General features: G+C 38.6%; 1 protein-coding gene across 2 annotated transcripts in view; it reads right to left on the bottom strand.

Annotated features, from left to right (window-relative positions):
* Nucleotides 1–5,134: 5,134 nt before the first annotated feature.
* LOC121301414 (lysosome membrane protein 2-like) overlaps nt 5,135–16,929 on the bottom strand; it is a 42,833-nt gene continuing 31,038 nt past the window's right edge. Inside the window, exons 10-12 of one of the 2 annotated variants that reach the window (XM_041230796.1) lie at nt 9,642–9,693; nt 7,350–7,502; nt 5,135–7,010 (exon numbers count right to left, since the gene is read on the bottom strand). In XM_041230796.1, coding sequence (XP_041086730.1) covers nt 6,966–7,010; nt 7,350–7,502; nt 9,642–9,693 — 250 coding nt within the window. In that variant the 3' untranslated portion in view covers nt 5,135–6,965. The remainder of the gene's footprint in view (nt 7,011–7,349; nt 7,503–9,641; nt 9,694–16,929) is intronic. The other variant, XR_005947620.1, reaches the window with a different exon arrangement.

Here is a 16,929-nt window from a genome sequence, read left to right as displayed (position 1 = left end):
ACCTAGTTCCCTGAAATAGAAATGTAACCATTAGCGAATGAGTATGTACCTCCTAAAATACCCCAATCCTGAAAATTGTATATCAAAGCTGCTCTTTGAGCCTGTGACGCAGTCGTGACCCCGCCCCCCCCGGGATCAAAATACTGCATCCACAGATTGCAGCGTCATTTTTCCCTTCAGCCTGTTGCGAGAATGGAACTTAAGGTTGAATGTCTACATTCTAATTCAGGGGAACAGGGTTGGGGGAACAGGGTTATGAGAATAACCTAACGTTCCCTGTCAAGTATGAAATGTAACTATTACCAAATACCCAATTACCCAAGCCATCGTAAATGAAGGACTTGCAGCACCGGCAGATGTGCTAAAAAGTAAGATAAACTGCCTTTACCATTCTGACTGAGGACCGATAAGGGTCCGTGGCACATAGTCTACAGTGCAGTGAGGGAGAGCCTTCAAACAGTGTATATCCTGCAAGGTTTCATGGGTGTATAGCTAACTACTCCAGGACTTAAAGTGGAAGATAATAAAAATGTATTCAAAAGCAGAATGACTGACTGCTCTTAGCACTCTAGTCCCAAAACCAGGGTTCTGCTGAACTACTACATTCAGTCATCAGAATCTGCTAAAAGTATGAGGCGTGGCAAATGTCTGCTACAGATGCGCCCTGGAATAACACCCAAGAGGTTACAAGGCCTCTTGTGGAGTGACCAATGACCTTTTCTGGTGGGGGCAGGTTGGCTAGATCGTATGCCATCTTGACTACGTCCCCATTTGTAGCCGAACTGGGAGTGGGTAAACACTGCCCTGGCATTCTTAAAGGTGACAATGACCCTGTCAGATCACCTGAGGAGACTCAAATGTCTCCACTCAGGGGCCAGACCCAGAGCTGCAGAACTGTTGGGTCTGTATGCCACAGAGTGCCCCGGCTGACCTTATAAGATCTATGCCAGTACTGAGCATCAGGTCCTCCTGGGCCACTTTGGGGCTACTAAGAGCACCCAAGCCTGGTCTTGCCTGATCTTGTCCAAGCACAGCATAAGCAGTGGCAACAGTGGAAAAGCATAGAGCAGACTCTTCGTCCATTGTGGGCCAGTGAGTCTATGTCGAGAGGGTGACCACTGTCCATTAGGGAATACCAGCGGAGACAAAGGGTGGACTCCTGGGTCGCAAAGAGATGTATCTCCGTGCACCCAAACTTCTCCCAGCTGAGGTTCACAACCTCCGGGTGAAGGGCCATACCGAACTGTGGGGGAGAGAAGGTTCGCCGCCCAGTTCCTCACCCCTGGCAGCTGAACAGCTCTTACTGAAAACAGATGCTTATGAGCTTATAGCAAAGGCTTCTGGTCAATACGATTGAGATCAGGATACCGGAGACCGCAATGGTGCTTGATATATGCCACCACTGTGGTGTCTGCGGATCAACACGCATCTCCTGTGAATCTCCCACGAATATTGCTGCAGGGCCAGATGAAATGCCCGTAGCTCCAAAGCATTTAGTTAAGACCCTCCCATGGGGATTTCTAGACGCCTGTACCGCCTGGCTGTACCAGACAGCACCACAACCTAGGTTGGAAGCATATTTTTTCTTGTCCCCCCCCCCCCCAAAATAGACCCACAAGGGCGACTACTCTGTCTTTGACTGTCAAAATGCTAGGTTGTTTTACAGCTTTTTCTTTTTAATTACTTTTATGTCCGGGAACCGAATAAAATATTTTTAAAAAGATATATAAAGTTCAGCCGTTGTTTGTGTTTGATGAATGGAAAAGTGCAGTGCTGTCTCTGCTAAATATGATGTTGTACATCTGCACCCCATAGTTCGATGTTCGAGTGATGACTGGTTGATGTGCAACATATATGTAGGAAATACATTGAGCTTATGCTGAGGAATGTCATTGTTAAGAGTATACAAACTGTAAGAAATCTACTAAATATACTACTGTTTATATCTCTAAAAGCATGAACCATTGAATTAGCCTTTTGTACAGCAAAAAAACTGGAAAAAGTAACTGCTCTTACATTGTATGGGACACTTTTGAAATGGTTCAGGTGGTAGCAGAAGTATAATTCAAACAGTTGGGTGTTTTAGGGCTCCACTGATTCTTTGTTCCCTTGACACTGAAATGCAAGACACTTGTTTTTGTCAGTGGATTGACAGTGTGCTCTGTTAACCATCCCCAGGTTCAGGCTGCTGCTCTCCCGCGAGGTGATGGAGTTCAGCTGGTAAACCGTGTGAAGAGATCAATGATGTGGCGCTGGATTACCCAAAGACCAATCGGAGCCAGCTGCAGAGACCACTCTGAGTGCAGCACCAACTACTGCAAGTAAGTTCCACGGCTCTATATTGTTAACTACCCTAAATGCATACTCAAGTGAGCATTACCAATCAGGTGTGGTTTCTGAATACAACTCTTAATCCTACATTTTGAGGTAAAAACTTAAAGAAACTAAATGGCAAAATTTTAGTCAGTGCCTTAGCCAGTTATACAGATGAAAGAATGAGCTGAAACATGTGTACGGTACTTGACCATGCTGAAAGGGAACGAAAGCAATTTTGAGCTGTTTGCTCAGCCTCTGACACTGAGGGTTAAACAAACCCTGTTATGAAACACATGCTAACAGCATTGGTACTGTACACCTCTGGGGAACATGCAACGCCCACGCAGTAGCTGTTTGAAGTTTGATGTTAAAGAAATTGTAGATAAAAGAAGGCTTTGGAAAGTGTTGAGCATTTTAAAGATCTGGGTTTGGAGCACTGCCATGACTACTACCTTTATGTCATACTGGAGACAGGCAAAGCCTGGCTAGTCTGTAGAAATAGTTTTTAATCTCAGTGAACTATTTTAACATATCTCACATAGTAAAAATGTACAAAACTACTTTGAAGCCATCTCAAATACAAACCCCACCCAGATGACAGACTTCTGAAACACAGTATAAGAGAATGGTTTGGTGCAGGAGTGGCTTAATCCTCAAAAAAAACTAAGTATTAGTATTAAGAAAATTAATATTTGCTGTACTTTAGATTATGTTCTCCCCAAACACAGTGTCTCACTTTACATAACAAAGCATAGCAAATTAAATTATATGATTTTTTGTAACGTAACATTTGAGGGTCTACTGTTGTACAAAACCATTTAGTTAAGAGGAAAACGTATATTTTTACAAGACAAATGCGATAACACTACAATACTAATATATACTGTATATATATATAAAACTTTGAAAATTCCACTTCATTAAACATTTCACTAGCTATGCTACATGAAATTATAACTGGCACTGTGGAGAACCAAGTGCCCCTGTAAACCGTTAGTGTGTGTTATACAGTAATAGGCTTTAATTACTTTGAATTGCCCACTTATCTGTCTAGCCTTATCTTTCCTGTAAACTGGACACCCTTGAGATTAAACATTCTGTTCTGACACTTTGTAAAACCTGAAGGACTATTACTAACACAGCCTTCTGAAACTGGTCCAACAAAATGGGCAAGATTCCATTGGAAATCGAGAACATTTTGAACTTTTGTCAAACAATGGGTCCGAAACCCAAAATGAATCTATTTGTAATAGAACATGTGGTAGATTTTATTTCTTTATTTTTATTGAGATGGTAAATTCAAATATAAACTAAATTGAGTGTCCTGTGACTCTAGCCTCATGTGTTCAAGATGTGATGATTTATTACAGTATGTACAGGATGACTCCCTGGTAGGTAAGGGCAGTTCAGCAAACATCAAAAGACGTCATGGCAGCAGAGTGACAACTGGAAGTTAAGATACCACTGATGTATAGTATTTAGGACCAGTCTGTAATATACCATCAGATTAGTGGCATCCCCTATACCTTCATACCACCGGCCACCACTGGTATTAATATCCATTATGCCACACACCAGATTTCACCAGACTGTCATGAACACTTTTAATGACTGCCCCATCCTACTAACATTTTATACAACTCCCCCTGTGTAGACAGGAGGACAGCAAGGTTATTTACTTTGAGCTACTTCACACACCAGTTTTAATTTTAGTGTTCAAATGTTATTATTATACCTGTATTATACCTTTAAGTGTTAGCCTGCCACAGTACCAAAATATTTCTGCATGTCACAGTTCCTGTGAACCTTCTCTCTTTGTCTTTGTAGGGATGACTACTGCTCCATCCGAGTGTTTTCATCTTAGTACCTGAAGAAATGCAGCATCTCAAACTAGAGAAAGTGGAAGTTCTTCACATCAACCCGTTATAGCATTCTGAGAATAATGGCCTTCACGATCATCTGTTAAACAAAATGTGTCTATCAATGCGTGTTACTACTAAGCAACATTAAACCACCATAGTATCACCACTTACTCAAGTTCTAGAGTTTCATATGCAACGCCAGCGTGAATTACATTTTTTTTAAAACTGCATTTCATTTTGGTATTTCTTAGCATTCATTTTAATCTAATTGCAAATCTTGCAGCATTGCTGAGCAGAAGCAGCGCATGATCTAAGGAAAGTAATCCAAATTCATCTATTCAATTTAGGTTTAAACACTTTATTTTCCATACATATGGTACTTCATATGGACAGAATACTAGACAGAGTGTTTTGGGGGCTCGCTGATTATTTTGTCCATCCTCATTTCGTGGAACACATTCCAAGAACATTCATGGGAGTATCCTCTATATATTAATGCTTTATTTATTTTTAATTACATGGTTATGACAGAAATGCCATATAATTATTAATAAAGATTATATAACCCAAAAACTAAAGTGAGACTAGCATGTATTTTAGAGCTATCCATAGAACTAAACTAATCTTGCTAAACAAGACATTGTTGTATATGCGTTTTAAATATGTAAACCAAAAAAAAAAAAAAAAAAAAAAAGTGGACTTCGTAGCTAATGGGTTTACTATATTAGTAAATAGAGCTTTTGCTTAAAGGTAATCTGAAACCAGTGTACTGAGATATAGATATATCTCTCTCTCTCTATTATATATTAAAGCTTACTTTGCACATAACAAGCTAAAATGTTGTAGGTTATAGATAATGTGTTAATATTGCCTTATCTATTTATTTTTCTAATATGTTTTATTTACTTAACATGTTCCTGATACCATGCAATCATAAAAGATTGTGAGCCAAGAAATCTTTTAGAATGGTTTATTGTTATGTTTGTTACATTAAATTGTGAATATAACTGTTGTTTAATTGTAAAACACTGTGCTTAAATTGTTTTAATATGATGTAGCAACATTACAAAATTTACTGAATTAAACATTTTTGAGTAGACTAAAACACAGTATGTTTATCTCTTCCTTACAATAATCTGTATAGTGCAATCACATTGTTTTAATGAAAAATTACATTCTGTAATTCCACAGTAGTAGAGCAAACAGTTTTATATAATTATTTGCCGACTATCTACAGAATCTTAGAATACCATAATGTTTATTTGACTAATTCACTACAAAACAAAAGACCAACATGTAAAATCAAATGCCAAAGAACCAACTCTGGCCAAAAAATAAATCACACTGGTTATCTTTTGTTACATTTTTAACTATTTTGATACCACACTGCATTGATTATTTCAGTTAGATGTGCATATTAAATGTCTGTGCATACAATAATAAAACATATATTTTCATTGCATTGTTTAGTTAGTAGTGTTTTATTTTACCCCTGTATTAACATTAATCAAATTTACTCTCGGACTATGACCACTCAAGACATTTTATAGTATGTAGTTAAAATCATAACTGATAATGAGAGAGAATTATATTGCAACTAAAAGTACTGATGACAAAATAAGAGAAACACTTCAAAAGAGAGTATACTGATAAGATACTTTTCAAATATAATATAACATTCAAACAAAATATCTATTCCAAAAGTAATGCCTCCATTCTAGGGTCTTTATATAATGTACCTGCATACAAGATCACTACATCTTAAACTTAGCTCTTCAGCTCCAGTATTACCTACAAGGTTCACCTGTTTGACACACTATAAAGCAGGCACACTAAGAGCTGTGGAATGTTACTAGCTATAACTTTGTTATTAGACATCCAATACATCAATTCTGAAGCTGGTCAATCATTAATCAAAGACAAGCAGTCCCTTTTTAGAAGTGTTTGATTTTAAAGCGAGCAGAAAATAACAACATGGAAGTTAGACTGTAATGGGGATAATATGTACAGCTGAACCACTATATGAAAGCATTAACACACAACATGGAGTTTAAATGTGGCTCAACACTCACACACCTAGGAGTTAAATAATGACATGACTACTCCCCAAGTGCCAAAGTAAATAGGCGTGGTTTGAAAAGTTCTAAGCTGTGCAAAAATTATTAAGCACATGGTTGGAACAAAGACCAGAACCAGATGTTCAGAGGATGCCTAACAGTATTACAGATGAAGTTAGAGGAAACCTGTAAAACCTGCATAATTTATAATAATGCCAGTAATTGAGGAGAAACCTTTATTTGTAGTACCATCATAACACAGTAGTGTCTGGATTTATTAAAAATTAAATAAAATAGTGTATTTGATTAAGTGAGTTTGGTGCTGCACAAAAATCCACTTTGAACAATTAGAGCTTGTAACCAGCAACCTGCAGTTCAAATAGCAACCATTACCATGCAGTACGTACAGGTAGTCAATATTATTCTAGAAGCAATACCCATATAAAAATGTACCACTGTATTTTTAGTAATTTAGTTTTACAATGCCACTCCCACAGTTCTATGTATTTACCATACCTCATTCTGTACAATGTTTTCATATGCTGTGCTTTTACTATGGTACACTTATATATGGGTAGTGCAGTGAAATTGGTAAACATTAGGGTTACAGTGTAGAGAGAAAGGAACTTATCAGACTAGCCTCGAAAGGCCAGCCCTCCCCCATAGAGCTGCAAGCAGCGAGCATTTCAAAGCTTCCACGATCAAAAAATATATTTTCCTTTAGGCATGGTTATGACGATGCTTGCAAGAGAGGTCCTTGTTCTTCTTTAGTTCCCTGTGAATAAAATAATAAACTTTACATCAGTGGGTTTATAATTTCTATGAATAGTAGAACAATAAGTGTATCAGTGAAGGGTATGCATTAGACATAAATACTTTACTGTAAACAAAGTCCTTAAAAGTCAGATCAAATCCAGGTTTTGCCTTTATTTGTGTCACCACAAGGTAGATTGAGAGACCAAAACGCAAAACACTATGTTACTGTAACATGTTACGGGGCCATTAGATGTTGCCGGTAACATTTACGAGTGTAACAAAATACAAATTGGGGGGGGGGGGGGGGGGGGGACACAAAACAGAGCGGTGTATTATGAAGGCTGAACCCAGAACTCACCTCTGGCTCACGGTTCTTGCATAACAATACAATGAAGATAACCCCCAGAAGAATCCCAAAGGCCATTATTATGAAGGGGATGTTGATGACCACATTGGCCTGGTACACCACCGACTCCAATTTGGATGCAGACTTGGCATCAATCTCCACACTCTGAGAAAACACAATCACAGTTCAATGGAACAAACTTAGTGCGACACTCAGGTCCAACGTGGCATGGGGTGAATGAGTTTAACCAACCTTTGAGTCTGCCACATCCACCTCTCTGCCTTTTGTTTGGTTTGAACCAGTATACGGAAGTCACATATTGGGGTTTATGAGCTTTAATCTGGTTTAAATGAAGTTCTGGCAGAATACAGTTTGGATGCAATATTACGTTCTGTCACCATGGGGTTAATCTAAAATTATGTATTGCAATGCACTGCTACTGGTCTGTATGCAAAATAAAAAACATCCATACTCTTATCCTACTCCCTTCATTCCTTGGGCTTTGCACTTTAATAAAATTGAGATGGTCCACACTAACACACACAAATCTCGCCAAACTGTTCAGCTGTGCTGTATTTTTAGAGCTTCTGTGATGGAGATTGCACGGTATTAAGCCCCTAAACCCCCCTTACTGTTATCGACATACATTTATTTTTCTTGTCACAAAAACATATACTGTAATAACTGTTTATCCAAAAACAGGAATACAGCTTAAGATTCTGGGCAATAAGTGCAAACTAAAAAGTAACACGACCCCAGTATGCAGCCATACAAGGTTATAGTCACAGGCACATTTTACCCAAGTGAGCATCTCAAATGGCTTCTGAGCTATTTGGTGTTGTCATGGTGGCAATAGTTACACTTGTGAGTCAGGGGCATATACGGTACTGAAAACCTATTTCTATTTTAGTTGTACTTGCAAAAGCTTACCAAACTTTTCCAAGTCTGACTTTTTAAAATCAACTCCCAATTCCAATTCCTACAAAGGAATTTGAATTGTTATTTTAGAGACACAATAATTGTTGTCATTGTTGTCTCACTGCTTTCAAGCCAATTTAAATGGACTAACAGTGACTTCAATTTAAGTAGACCCCACCCATGGTTCAAAAAGCACTGTTCTGAATGTGACTGGCAAGCTAGAGTGGTTGGGTTCATGTCACCTACAGTACAGTCACCTAACAGCAGTGCAACTGGGAGGGGGAGTTTTCAGAATAACCTTTCACCCAAATGTATAAACTAAAACATTATGAAAGGGCAACAGGTTTATTTCTGAAATGTACAAAAATGTCTTTATACAGTTATTGGCTAGTTATTTGCTTCCCAGTAATCGAAGTGGATTTCTGCGTTATTAAAATATTGATGTCTTATTTCCTCCCCTCTACTTTAAGGATACGGGTCAAAGTGAGGAAAGCTCAAGAGCAACACATTGCCTTTCAGTTTCGACCTTCAGGTATAGTATGTATAGAGCTCTTTGTTTTCGGTTTTCATTTTTGTTTACGTGACATCTCTTTTGTAGCCGACTCTGTTCAATTAAACTCTTGGAAACGTGTTGATTGTGAAACAAGTTCACTAGTTTTTTCTCCGGTAATCTGAATCTGTTTCACTGAGAATATAAAAAAATAAAGGCAGCTCCTTATTTTTTATTCAAACCGAATGCAAAACAACGAGTGACGTTAAATCGATTTAATTAAATTGTAATTAAGAGGAAACTTATTTGCAAAACAGGTTATAACATTTTTTGCAACAAATCGTTACGATTTTAAATCTGGGAAAAGCAACTTAACTAAACTCGCTTTTTGTGTTCTGTTTGAATTAAAAATAAGCAGTGCTTCAATGAAACAGATTTATAGATCTCAATCAAGTTATGTGAGAAAAAACTAAAGTGAACTTGTTTCACAATCAATGCTTTTCTAAGAGTTTAACTAAGAAACAGAGTCGGTTCAATATAACTTTATAGGGACATCACGTGAACATTTTTATAGAGGAGGGTCTAATAATGTTAACAGTTTTCTCTAGATGAAAGAAAGAACAGCTTTAAATACACTTATTCTTGGATGTGTTTTGGGACATGTGTATTTTACAGACAGTATATCAACTTTGTTAGGAGAAAGTGTAGGTACATGGTGAACTTAAAACTAAGATCAAGACAGCATACATACATAAGCACTTGCCCATTTCAGAAACATATGAATTGTACACAGACAACAAGTATTAGGACACAGGGTGTAGGTATCTATGTATGTATGTATGTATGTATGTATCTATGTATGTATGTATGTATGTATGTATGTATGGAGCTCTTACCTCATTGAGATACATCACAGGGAAAACCAGTGTTAACACATTTCCAGTTTGGCTGCAAAATTAAATATATTGCAACATTAATGAAAACAGGATGATAACACAAGATAAAAATAGACTTCTGAGAAATACTGATTTTGGCAAATAATGTGTATCAGGAGAGTCCTAATAACTAGCCAATCCTTTAAATATACTTTGCAGTACTTTGCAAACTGTCACCTATTTTCTAAAATTGTAACTTTTTTTTTTTATATAATTGTTTGCATCTACCAGTACAAGTCCTTTGGAAGACTACTATTGGTGCACAAAGTTCAGCCAATATATTCTCAATGACATGGAATTAATCTCTCTCTCTTGCTTAAAAGAACTGGGTGACTTTCTTGATCCTAGCCTTAGTTTCACAACTTGCATAACTTCATCAAATTGGGTGCATCAAATTAAATGTATTATTATAGTTGTTTCAAAGCGAGGTAGAGAACTGAAGAGAAATGTTTCTACTCCTTATACAGACAATGGTAATGAGGTGTTTATGACTGCATCCAAACGTTTGTCTATGTTAGTTTTATTTAGATTTTATTGGGATGCTTTATAAACCGAATAAAAGTAGGTGTTTTTTTTATATTCTGTTTTGATGCAAATCATTTGAAGTTTACTGGGGAATACATTAGCACAGTAAAAACAGTAAAATCATGCAAAGCTGAGCCAGGCAAGGTAAATCATAATATGATAACCATGGTGAACCTCTATTAGGGCTAATCAAACCCATTTCCTGGCTTTCACACGGTGACCTAAGTCAGTAGGCTACACAGCACACAATTTCTACACAGTTCTCAGTAGGGGGTCCCAGCTATGTAAAATGTCAAAAGAATGCATTACAATACAACCACAATCCCCCAAACACTAGGTCAGCACCAATAGTACACTAGTTAGCGCCAACTGTATGCACTGAACCTGCCAAGGCTTCAGCCCCTGATTCATGAACTCTTTGCCCACTCACTTTACACACATCACAGCATCATCAGCTCAAAATAGACTTCCAAGTCAGATGTACCTATGTACACACCATCTGAATATACATTTTAGGCTTGCTCCTTTTCGACATTTACTTTTCAAGGGCTAACAAAGTACTGTAATAAAACCACTCACCTTTCAGTTGTACTTATTGTTGAGCAGATGCTGGTTTTGTATTGAAACACCATGAAACCTGTTAGTTGTGGATTGGGTTGCAGGTTTTTTTTTGTTTAATACAATGAACTTCAATGTATTCTTCTGACCCGCAGCTAACCAAATATAGCCATTGTTCATTTTGACTACCAGTATCTCCACTCCAGTCAATCACAGTATGATGCAACCCGTTATACAATTAACAGGTTTAATGGTGTTCCAAGGAAGAACACCAGTCAAATATGTACTCTAAAGTCAGATGTGTTATTATGGTTGGTGAGCACCTGAAAAATAAGTCATAAAAGGAGAGCCGAAATATTAAAGTGTTTATTTTGTTGTATGAGTTCATATAAACAGTAAGTCAAACTGCACTGAAGTTTTCTTGCTGGTGTTATTCTAATAAATTAAAATTACGGTAAAAACAATAATGTTATTTCATGTAATTAAAACCATGTGAAATGTAACTATAAACCTTAATAAACAGTACTACTGTACCAAAAAGTTCCCCAGGAAGCGTCTACTTGTTGCTTAAATTTAAAATGTTTTTCTATAGTGGTGCAATTTCTTTCAGCTTTACTTGAAGTAGGTACCCTACATCTTTACACTTCTACATCGTTCTCTCTATACCTGTATCTATGTATATCTATATCTACATGGGCATTAAACTGCATTCCAATAAAATAAAATAAATCTATCTATCTAGCATTGTGCAAGGAAGGAAAAGGAAGATATGACAGAGGAAGGGGATCAGGAGTCCATAGTGCCAAATTTTGAAGTGCAGTTTTACTTTGAGAAACTTTTAAACCAGATTCTATAATGACAACAGAAGTGTCAAAAATTTGTAACCATACTACCTCTCTGGCTAGACTAGATCAAATGTATGTTTTTAAACAACCATTAAACACAATATGTAATATTAAATTACTGAATGATCCACATTTTAAACAGGGTCTTCATTTTTTCTGGGAAAGATGGAGGGCTTGTAAAGCTTCTTTTTCCTCTCTGAGGCAGTGGAGATATGAGGCAAATTAAATGAGTGTTAATGAGTCTCTACAATCGCTGGAGCAGGACGTCTTAGAGCTCCAAGGGGCTCTGGACTCCAACCCAAATGACAAGTTGACTAAAAATCAGAAGTATAAAAAACAATTAATAGCAGATCTACTGGAGATAACAGTGCAGGGAGCACTGGGCCAGGGCACACAGTTCTTTTTTGGATTGGGTGCTTTTCTTCTCCATCGGAAGATATTTCACTGCCTGCTGAGGCCGGATGGCGTGAAGCTGGAGGAGATGCGTAGGTACGCTGGGGAGTTCTACTCAGGCCCGTTCACAGCGGAAGCGGAGGCTGAACCTGAGGAGGTACAGGTTTTCCTCCAGGGTCTGCCTGAGGTCGAGAGAGAAGAGCTGGGGTGGGGGGGGGTCACTGTCTGTGGCAGAGCGCTCTAGTGCCCTCCAGGGACTAAAAGGAGGTAAAGATCCTGGAATTGATGTACTTCCCACAGTTTTTTAAAGGTTTCTGGGACCTGTTAAAAATTCTCTCTTCAATGTGTTTGAAGAAAGCTTTAAGAAAGGAGAACTGCATGAGCTGCAGGAGAGCCGCCATCACATCACATCGAGTATAAGATCCTTTCCACAGCCCTGGCCATGATGGTGATTGAGAAGGTTGTGCACCCTGACCAGACAAATAAGACATGTTTTAACAGGTTTCTTCATTTCTAACTGCCTTACTCGGTCAATAAAGGTCTCTGTGTATGTTGATGACGTTGTTGTACTTGTCTGCAATCAGGAGGAGGTACAGGTTTTAATTGAAAGACAGAAAGAATTCAAAAGGAGCTCATCAGCGCGTGTGAACTGGTGTAAGAGCAGAGCTGTGCTTATTCGGGAGGGACAGGGATGCAGATCTCTGACATTACCGGACGGATTACAGGGGAGTCAGACAGGTTGTAAATATTTGGGGGGATTATTTTGGAGATGAGAAGGAGGTGCAGAAAAACTTTTAAAAAGTTTTAGAAAAAAGAAAGTGAAGGGTCATTTACAGAGGTGGAGGTGGCTTCTTCCTTAGATGTCCTATAGAGGACACGTGCTGGTTATTCTTAATTTGGTTGCCCTGAGTGGGTAGCTGGTGCTCTGGTCATGCGGTCTGTACATGTGGTGGGTTTGTACCTGGCACAGCTTCATGATACTCGAGTGGCAAGAGGCACTGGAGATGTTTTATTTAATGAACTCCTTCATCAGCATAATAAACCGAGGTAAACGATCAATACCACTTCTGCTGAGAAAGTTTTCCACTGTTACATGTTCTGTAAAAGACTAGATACTTTGTTAAATCTGCTAAATGGTCTTTTCTCAGAATTGAATTGGTCATTCACAAAAACTGTTTTTATCTTTGGTGTTGAGTAGACAAAAAGTAAAAAATAGAAAACCAAGCTGGCTGATTTTATTTTAGGGCAGGCTAGATTAGCCATCTTAAAAAGTAGATAAAGTTAAGTTAAATATGTCTATCAAGACGTGGTAATTTTTAACAACAACAGCTGGGGGTCCCTAAAAATAGGCTTAGATTTTATTTTGCTAAAAAATAAACACCATTTTAAATTTAGATTTACATTTTTTTTTCTCCAAAGCACCTTCGTAAACACTCATACAGATCAATCAATCACTTGTTTGCACCTCCTTACTGAGCGACTATTGTACTGTGTGCTGAGAAACTAACACTGACAGCACCAGACTGGATGACAGAGGAAAAAATTCTCTCAGCTGTGTTACCTTGCCGACCATTAAGCTCCACCTGAAAATAACAGTTCTCTTGTGAAGCATCCACACTATAATTTGACAGAACAGGCGATTTATTTGTTTTGTGCAGGACCTTATTTTCCCCCATTATCGCTCACCAATACTGTACCTGTCTCTCCTACATATTTTATTACATTAATGCAAACGGAACATTTCTTTAATGTGTGTGTGTGTGTGTGTGTGTGTGTGCGTACATATATATATATATATATACACACACACACACACACACACTACAATGGAGTGAAAAATGAAACACAACAATGCAGGCAAGAACAGATTGTACCACGATGTACCATGATGTTGCTTATTAAGCAATATTCTAAATGGCTTTCTGCCAGTTATATCTAATAATAGCACTGCACTAATAGTAAAGTCCAAAATAATCAGGATTCAGGTCCTTGAACCTGACAAAACGAAGCAAGAATTGCGTTCCTGAAAGTGGCGGCAAAGGCACCACGTGACCAGTTATATAAGAATTCAGCTTTTATTAGGGAGATACAGGGGTATTAATGCTTGTGAAAGGATAGTCATCTGCCATCTGGGTGCCTGCATTTGGTGCTGAGTGACAGGCAGAAGATCGAGACTGAGGTTGAAGTTGATGCGTCCCATATGCAAACATATAGGACGCATCAACATATCAACACACTGAACAGCTCAAGAGACGCTACCAACAATGGTAGCACAGGTAGTTCATACAACAGTGTACAAAAAATTTGGCAGGATCCAAAAATCACTGAACTGATTATCTCTGTTCAATAATAAACAAACTCTGGGTACTGTCGACGGTTGTGACTTGCTTACTCACTCTTTGGTATCCAACCCTGGTTCTGCTTCTCTCTCTCTCACTCACACTGTGCTGAAGAGCTTGATCATGGCAGATAAATGGTTTGGGCGGATATGTGATGGATTACTACATTACCAAAGCATGCCCAGTGTCATTGTTTGCCATACCAAATGCCAGTATCTTCAGCTGCGGGACATGTGGAAGGGGCTATTATGGGGGAGTCCCGCAGCTGTCTTGTCCCAAATGTTAATTTTTTTATTTTAATAGTGCCCATTTGGCTTTTGATAAAACATTTTAGCACAGTTCTGATCATTTTCTTTATCATGCAGTGTGAGCTTTGACTGGCCTATGCACACCTGTCAGTGGAGACGTGTGATTTTAACATCAAGGAAGGAAAACTAAATTGCAGTTGTCCTGTACTTTGGCCATAACTACTACCTTTACACGTAGGCAATACAATTAATCAGCATAATACATTTACAAAGCTGCCAACTTCACATGGTTGTTGCAAACTAATCGATTTTGTTGTTGTTCTTTTATTGAACTTATTTTTATATGAGATTTGTTTTTTTATACTGCATTGGGGAAACAACACGAAACACAGATGATTATAATACAAAAAGATTGCGTCCTGTTTTAATGATAAAAGGGTGCTGGATCTACAGTAAATACAGCCACTTTGTATACAATTGGAACAGGTCTCAATGGGGACAGATTTATTAAGGTTTTTATGCCAATATGCAATTTGCAACACTTTGTGAAAGGTTAATACAACAATGTTACACAACTTGTAGTAAAAAGCTTTAGTTTTCCAGTGGGTTCTTCCAATAATATTCCAAGAGGTTTGTGATTTTCTTTTCACAGATTGCTCTTTGAACTGCTCCCCTGGAACTCTTTCTGTTCTCAAACCCTTTCTTGTAATGCTCGTTGCTCTGCTAGTTTTGTTTCTCTGCTGTTTAATGTCCTTGAAGCAACTGGCTACTTATTGGACTGCTGCAGGAAGGTTCATATTGTTACATCCTACAAAATCGAATACATTGGAAACAAAACTGTCTACTAAACACAGATTACAGTTCTACCATATAGAATTTTGTGTGTGTATATATATATATATATATATATATATATATATATATATATATATATATATATATATATACACACATACACACACACACACACACACACACACACACACACACACACACACACACACACACAGTACCGTAAAAAAGTATTTGCCCCCTATCTGATTTTCTACATTTTTGCATATTTTTGACACTAAATGTTATCAGAACTTCAAACAAAATCTAACATTAGATAAAAGGGACCCTGAGTGAACAAATAACACAAAATTTTGATACTTATTTAATTTATTTATTAAAGAAAGTTATGCAACACCCATTGCCCCATGTGAAAAAGTAATTGACCTCTTAGACTCAATAACTGGTTACGCCACCTTTAGCAGCAATAACTGCAACCAAATGCTTCCTGTAGTTATTGATCAGTCTCTCACAGCGCTGTGGAGGAATTTTGGCCCACTCCTTCATGCAGAACTGCTTCAACTCAGTGACATTTGTGGGTTTTCGAGCATAAACTGCTTGTTTCAGGTCCTGCCACAACATCTCAATGGGGTTTAGGCCTGGACTTTGACTAGGCCATTCCAAAACTTTAATCTTCTTGTTCTTCATCCATTCTAATGTAGACTTGCTTGTGTGTTTCAGATCATTGTCTTGTTGCATGACCCAGCTGCGCTTCAGCTTCGCTCACGGACAGACGGCCTGACATTCTCCTGTAGAATTCATGGTTCCTTCAATGATGGCAAGTCGTCCAGGTCCTGATGAAGCAAAGCATTCCCACCAGCAGGCATAGGGAATGCAGGTCGTGGTCAGTCCACAAACCAGCGTCATAGGAGACGTTTTCAGGACCAGTGCCCTAGATATTCACTCCAAATTGCCCAGCCCCAACCTTGGCAGCCCGTACAAGGCCTCTGAAGGTTGGCGACCTCAGACCCCTTTTTTGGTACAACAGCTGCAGTACTGGCGCACTTGCACCTCAGACACCTAAGTGCTCGCCACCGTGCAAAATGGCTGTGTGCTTCAGTTTCGCTTGGGACCTCCTCCCTTTCGAGGTGTCACAAGCACTTTTGTACTTCAGGTACTTCAGAAAAAAATAGCTGCCTTGCTGTGCAAGCGAGCCATTCGTCTCAAAGACCCTGTCTTCCACGGAGAGGGATACTAAAGATATTTTCTGGTACCCAAGAAAGACGGTGGCTTTCGCCCCATCTTGGACCTGAGGCTCCTGAGCGGGTTCTTAAAAGAAAGGAGGTTCCGAATGCTGACACACCATCACATCCTCCAGTTCGTCCAGCCGGGCGACTGGTTCACCACTGTGGACTTAAGAGACACATACTTTTATGTTCCCATTCGTCCAGAGCACAGAAATTGCCTGCGCTTTTCCTTTCAGGGAAATGCGTACAAGTTTGCTGTGCTGCCATTCAGCCTCTCCCTAGCTCCGTGTATATTCCCAAAGTGCGTAGACGCTATCCTGGCT

The sequence above is a fragment of the Polyodon spathula genome, chromosome 2, assembly GCF_017654505.1.
Source record: "Polyodon spathula isolate WHYD16114869_AA chromosome 2, ASM1765450v1, whole genome shotgun sequence".
Lineage (NCBI taxonomy): Eukaryota > Metazoa > Chordata > Actinopteri > Acipenseriformes > Polyodontidae > Polyodon > Polyodon spathula.
Note: the sequence above shows the minus strand (reverse complement) of the source record. Positions and strands in the feature narration are given on the sequence as shown.